At 41.6% G+C, this 6,699-nt stretch overlaps 1 protein-coding gene across 1 annotated transcript; it reads right to left on the bottom strand.

Annotated features, from left to right (window-relative positions):
• Nucleotides 1–275: 275 nt before the first annotated feature.
• On the bottom strand, nucleotides 276–6,163 carry LOC106943874 (tripartite motif-containing protein 47-like). Its single transcript, XM_015027160.1, has 3 exons — nucleotides 4,483–6,163; nucleotides 2,724–2,728; nucleotides 276–1,518 (listed from the first exon to the last, which is right to left on the bottom strand). Exons 1-3 carry the CDS (start codon nucleotides 6,133–6,135, stop codon nucleotides 327–329), a joined length of 2,850 nt encoding a protein of 949 aa, XP_014882646.1. The 5' UTR covers nucleotides 6,136–6,163; the 3' UTR covers nucleotides 276–326.
• Between the last annotated feature and the right edge of the window lie 536 nt (nucleotides 6,164–6,699).

Genomic DNA, 6,699 nt, shown 5'->3' with positions numbered 1-6,699 from the left:
TTTGGTTGGTTTGACAGTGCGGTGTGAAAGTGAACCCTAACAAATGTTGCAATTTTGGTCTACAATCGATCAGAGTCCACCGAACTATCAGGTGTGAAAATGACCTCAGTATAATAACTTTTTGTAGAAGCAAATACTTAGATGAGACACCATAATAAAGGATTTTGCTCATGAACTTCCTAGTAAACGAAACAACCCAAAAATATGTCAAGAGAAACCTGAAACAAAAATACATGATGATTCTGAGTCAATAAAACACAACAAACATTCAAGAATTCAAGGATTTATTTTATTGTCAGACCAGCTCGTATTTGAGAATCTTGCAGTTAAAGTTTACAGAACTCAGCAGATTTTCCAAGAAAGACTCCAGCCAGTATCGGTTCAGTGAATCTGGTCTGGACTCTGTGGAGGAGAGTCATGGTTTCAGAGACGCTGTAGAAGGACAGAATACCTGCTGTGTGATCCAGGTACACTCCGACTCTGGAGGGAACTGGACCTGAGATGGAGGTCCAGATGCTGTTGTGCAAAAATGTACAATTGATTTGAGAACAATCTAATGCCCAAGATTCATCATTATATCCAAAAATACAGTCATGTCCGAATCCTGCTCTGCTGATACTCTTGTATGCGACTGATACATAAACTCCCCCTCTCCACTCCACCTCCCAGTAACAACGTCCAGTCAGACTCTCTCTACTCAGAACCTGAGAATAATTAGTGAATCTGTCTGGATGACTAGAATAAAACTGATCCTGATCCATCCATGTCACCTTCCTGTTCCCCTCTGATAGTCCCAGCTCTCTGTTTGCTGTGTTTGGATCCAGAGTGATTTCACATGAATATCTTAAGAATCCAGCTCTGCTCTTTGGTCCTGGTTCTGACAGTAGAACATCCACCTCAGTGACCTTCAGTGAGATGTTTGTCCATGAGTCTCTCAGGACATCCTGTAGTTTGTCTCTGAGCTCTGACACAGCTGCTGTCACGTCCTCAAAGTGTCCTAGAGGACGGATGTTGATGCTGGATGAGTGTGTCGACTTACTGAGGGTTGGCAGTGAGGGGTAGTTGAGGAGAAACTGGTTGTGATCCTCTGTGTGTGAGAGCTGCTCCAGCTCAGCGTCTTTCCTCTTCAGCTCAGTGATCTCCTGCTCCAGCTTCTCCTGAACATCTTTGACTCGACTCACTTCAGTTTTCTGCTGGGATCTGATCTGCTGCTTCACCTCAGAGCTTCTTTTCTGGAGGAGACGGATCAGCTGGGTGAAGATCTTCTCACTGTCCTTAACTGTTTTATCAGCAGAGCGATTGATGGCCTCCACCTCCTGCTGAAGCAGCTTCACATCTTTCTCCTGGTCCTGGATTCTCTGCTGGATGTTTCCTCGTCTCTCCTCCAGCTCTCTCTGCCTCTCAGTCCTTTCTGCTGCAGCTGACACTGTTTCATGGCCTTTATGTTCATCCATAGTGCAGAGATAACAGATACACTTTACCTTTTTCTTCAAAACGGGTCTTGATGTGAAGGTCTGTCTGCATTGAGGACAAATCGAACAGGAGAAAGTCTCTCAGTCGAACTGATTCTGCTCCATTTCTGCTCTCAGTCACAGTGAATGTCTGAGTTTTACTCCCTGAGAACAGAAACTGGTTTGGCCTGATTTATGACTCATGTTTCAGTGCAGAGAGGCTGCAGCCAAACAGGTTTTACCCAAGGCAGATCTTGGTTACACCCAGTTACAAGGTAAAGTTCATAAAAATAATGCTGCTAAGGTTTCACCCAAAGTTTCATAAGACCATGAGGTTAATCACAAACGCCACCACCAAAAACCTGAATTTAGTATCAACAAATAAAGCCTGAATATCTGTTGTGTTTTAAATCAGTTTATTTACTGTAGTTATTAAACAGACAAAGGTTAGTTAATAATGACTAAATGAACAACCTTCATTGAGCTGTGTGATACATTTAATATTTCTGTCTATAGATCAAGTTACATTATGGTCTGGTATGTTCACATTGTATTTATTTATAATGAGAAGGTCTACAAAGGCTGATATATAAACAAAATTAGATTTTGTACAAAAATGATAATAAAACAAATGGATGAACATAAGAAGAAAAATAATACGAGAAAAATATATGCATAATGTTAAAATAAGAGTAATAATAAGTAAAGGAATAAAACCATCACAACAGAAGAGCTACAGTATCAGGCCTCAGTTAAATGCCAAAGAGTAATAATGAGTTTTAAGAAGCAATTTAAAATGATCCAGGCTGCGGGCAGATCTAATCTGGAAAGGTAGATTATTCCATAGAGTCGGAGCAGCCACCGAGAAAGCCAGATCTCCGTTTCTCTCAAGTCGAGTCTGAGGAACATTCAGTAGCAGCTGATTATTTGATCGTAAAGTTCTGGACACAGAATGAAGTTTCAAAAGATCCTGGAGATAAGGAGGAGCTAACCCATTTAAAACTTTAAATTGTTGTTAAAAGTTGTTAAAAGAATCTTAAAATCTATTGGATATGAAACAGATAGCCAGTGTAATGAGGCCAATGCGAGCCTTATATGGTCTCTCTTCTGGGTGTTTGTAAGAAGCCGAGCTGCTGCTTTCTGGATCACTTGAATACGCTGAATCAGGGATTTATCCAGGTCTTTATATACAGAATTACAATAATCCAATCGAGATGTAATGAAAGCATGGATAATTCCTTCAAAATCCTTAAAACAAAATGAAGATCTCACCTTTTCTAAAATCCGCAAGTGATAAAAACCTGATTTAACAACAGAACTAACTTGTTTGTTGAATTTTAAACAGTTATCAAAGATAAAACCAAGATTCCTGGCTGAAGTCCGACAAAACGGAGATAAAGAACCAAGTATCAAGTCTGGATTATTAGTGTGACGGTTTTGACAAATAATATGACTTGAGTTTTGCTATGATTGAGGTGAAGAAAGTTTAGCTCAATCCATGATCTAACTTCAGATAAACAATCTATTAATACCTGTAGAGATTCATTTTTACCATCTAGTCGATTTAGGGGCATATAAATCTGGATGTCATCCACAAGGCAATGAAACGAAATGTTAATATTGTAAAAATCTGACCAAGAGGCAATAACTATGAATTAAATAAATTAATGCAATTGGTATATAGGCACAAAAATATTTTGAAGGAGCACAAATAAAAACTTAGGTTGCATTCACACCAGCCCTGCTTAGTCCACTTTAATCAAACTTTGGCTCTTTTGCCTAGAAAGTCTGTTTTGCTTGGGGAGGTTTTGTACAATCGAACTCTCAGGGGGTTCGGTCTGATAACACACAGCTCTCCATGCGTCACTGAATATCGAGACACATTTCCTTTTTAAATCTATATAACTTCTCTGACGTTGTTCAGCCTGGGATGTGCGTCTTCCTGCTCACGTCTGTATTTCTGCCAGAGGTTTTGCTTCTAGGGACGGCGGAGAATTGGTGGACATTTTAAAAAGACGCAGGTTGATGGCAGCTCACCGCGGCCCCTTAGTGTCCGTCTCTAGGTAACCATGACACCAGGGTCTGGGGTCCTGTTTAGCTCCTGCCACTACAATTTAGCTGACCTTCATATTTCCTTTGTTTTGGTCATTATTGTTGAGATCTGTGACAGGTGTGTCTATCAGACATGGATAGAAATATGGAACAAATTGGTCTCGGTTCAATACGGGATGCAGCAATTAACAGCCAAATACGAGACGATTCATCAGTTTATGGGACGGTTGGCAACCCTAACGAGAGGAGGCACCTCATCAGTGCCGTTCCTCTACTACTGATCATTTCATGCATCCACAAACAGCTGTTAAATGCAGAACATGACCACTAGAATAAAACATTCCCCACATCGTTTTTGGGCCCCGATGCGTTGCATACAGTGCAGACCCACTTTTATCACCACTGGTTTTATGACACGTCTCCAACTTTTCTCACAATTTTCTAAATGTTGACAGTGGAGGAGCTTCAAGCTCCTCTTCATTTCTGCTGCCAGGATCTTTCTGTGCTGGTGGATGCAGAGCGTTGTTGATGAATGAAGACGAAACCAAACATCTGATCTTTTTCAGCAGCAAATAAGAGACTCTGGAAGAAAAGTTTCTGCACAATAGACGACCAATCATACAATTGAGCTCAATAATGATTAGGAAACTTTCAGCATTTCTCTGTAATCAAGTTTCTTTATTGAAGACGAACAACAGACATTTATTTCTGATCTAAATCTAAAAATATAAGAAGAAAGCAGGTTCAGTTCTGATTTGATGTTTCAGGTTTTCTGGATCACAACATAGAAAACAGAATCAAGTTCAGATCACTTTCATCTAAACTGATTTAACAACAAATAAAACATCAAAATATATAAAGTTCCTTTATGGCTCCTGTAACACAAAGAACTAAACCGGAAAAATAAAGAAGATCAGAACAGCAGAGACACCAGAACCATGAACCCTGATCAACAACCTGAGAGACAAGAGGAAATCTATCTGGGTTTACTGAACTCTGCTGAGGATCCAGAACCAACCCAAACTCCAGCCAGTATCGGTTCAGTGAATCTGGTCTGGACTCTGTGGAGGAGAGTCATGGTTTCAGAGACGCTGTAGAAGGACAGAATACCTGCTGTGTGATCCAGGTACACTCCGACTCTGGAGGGAACTGGACCTGAGATGGAGGTCCAGATGTTGTTGTGACCAAATTTACTATTGCTACAATTTAATGCCCAAGATTTATCATTATATCCAAATAAACATTCATCCCCATCTCCTGCTCTGCTGATACTCTTGTATGCGACTGATACATCAACTCTCCCTCTCCTCTCCACCTCCCAGTAACAACGTCCAGTCAGACTCTCTCTACTCAGAACCTGAGGCCAATCAGTGAATCTGTCTGGATGACTAGAATAAAACTGATCCTGATTCATCCATGTCACCTTCCTGTTCCCCTCTGATAGTACCAGCCATGTGTTTGCTGTGTTTGGATCCAGAGTGATTTCACATGAATATCTTAAGAATCCAGCTCTGCTCTTTGGTTCTGGTTCTGACAGTAGAACATCCACCTCAGTGACCATCAGTGAGATGTTTGTCCATGAGTCTCTCAGGACGTCCTGTAGTTTGCCTCTGAGCTCTGACACAGCTGCTGTCACGTCCTCAAAGTGTCTCAGAGGTTGGATGTTGATGCTGGATGAGTGTGTCGACTCACTGAGTGCTGGCAGTGAGGGGTAGTTGTGTAGAAACTGGTAGTGATCCTCTGTGTGTGAGAGCTGCTCCAGCTCAGCGTCTTTCCTCTTCAGCTCACTGATCTCCTGCTCCAGCTTCTCCTGAACGTCTTTGACTCGACTCACTTCAGTTTCCTGCTGGGATCTGATCTGCTGCTTCACCTCAGAGCTTCTTTTCTGGAGGAGACGGATCAGCTCGGTGAAGACCTTCTCGCTGTCCTCCACTGTTTTCTCAGCAGAGTGATTGATGGCCTCCACCTCCTGTTGAAGCAGCTTCACATCTTTCTCCTGGTTCTGGATCATCTGCTGGATTTTTCTTCTTCTCTCCTCCAGCTCTCTCTGCCTCTCAGTCCTTTCTGCTGCAGCTGACACTGTTTCATGGTCTCTATGTTCATCCATTAAACAGATGAGACAGATACACTTCTGATCAGTGCGGCAGAAGACCTCCAACAACCTATCATGCTTAGAGCAGATGTTCTCCTGGAGGTTCTTGGACGGCTCCACCAGCTTGTGTTTCTTAAATGCAGCTGAATCATAATGAGGCTGAAGGTGTTTCTCACAGAAAGAGGCCAGACAGACTAAACAGGACTTGATGGCTTTCAGTTTTCTTCCAGTGCAGGAATCACAGGCCACATCTTCAGGTCCAGCATAACAGTGGTCAGCAGGAGCAGCTTGGAGTCCAGTCTTCTTCAGCTGCTCCACTAAAGCTGCTAGCATGGTGTTTTTCTTCAAAACAGGCCTTGGTATGAATGTCTCTCTGCACTGAGGGCAGCTGTGGATTCGTTTCTGATCCTCTTCATCCCAGTGACCTTTAATGCAGGTCATACAGTAGCTGTGTCCACAGGGAGTCGTCACCGGATCCTTCAGTAGATCCAGACAGATGGAACAGGAGAAAGTCTCTCGGTCGAACTGATTCTGCTCCATTTCTGCTCTCAGTCACAGTGACTGTCTGAGTTTCACTTTATGAGAACAGAAACTGGTTTGTCCTGATTTATGACTCATGTTTCAGTGCAGAGAGGCTGCAGCCAATCAGGTTTACCCAAAGCAGATCTTGGTTACGCCTCAAAGTTCAGATCATCAAAATAATCCTGCCAATGTTAGACCCAAAGTTGTATCAGACCATGAGGTTTATCTTAGGTAAAAACAATAATGGATACAAATGGGCCCAACTGTTCATGAGAAATATACTGAATAAAGGAAACATGATTGTAAAGAAATATTATTAAAGAACACGATTAATTATTACCATTTATGCACATGCACTCCTGGATTTACAGATTTTTTTAGATCATGTCTCTCACTGTGGACATGAACCTGAGGTGAAAATTTCAAACCCTCCATGATTTCTAAGTTGGAGAAATTGCAAAGTTGCAGGATATTCAAATACTTAGTTTTATCTCTGTGTTCTGGAAAATTATAGTTTAAAGTCTGATCATTCTTTCAGCTAAGTTAGAATCAACTGTGCAATACAGAGGTGCAATTCTATTT

The sequence above is a fragment of the Poecilia latipinna genome, unplaced genomic scaffold (assembly GCF_001443285.1).
Source record: "Poecilia latipinna isolate Pla-1442-1.1 unplaced genomic scaffold, P_latipinna-1.0 Scaffold6310, whole genome shotgun sequence".
In the NCBI taxonomy this organism is placed as follows: Eukaryota; Metazoa; Chordata; class Actinopteri; order Cyprinodontiformes; family Poeciliidae; genus Poecilia; species Poecilia latipinna.
This window is presented reverse-complemented; position numbering and strand designations above follow the sequence as displayed.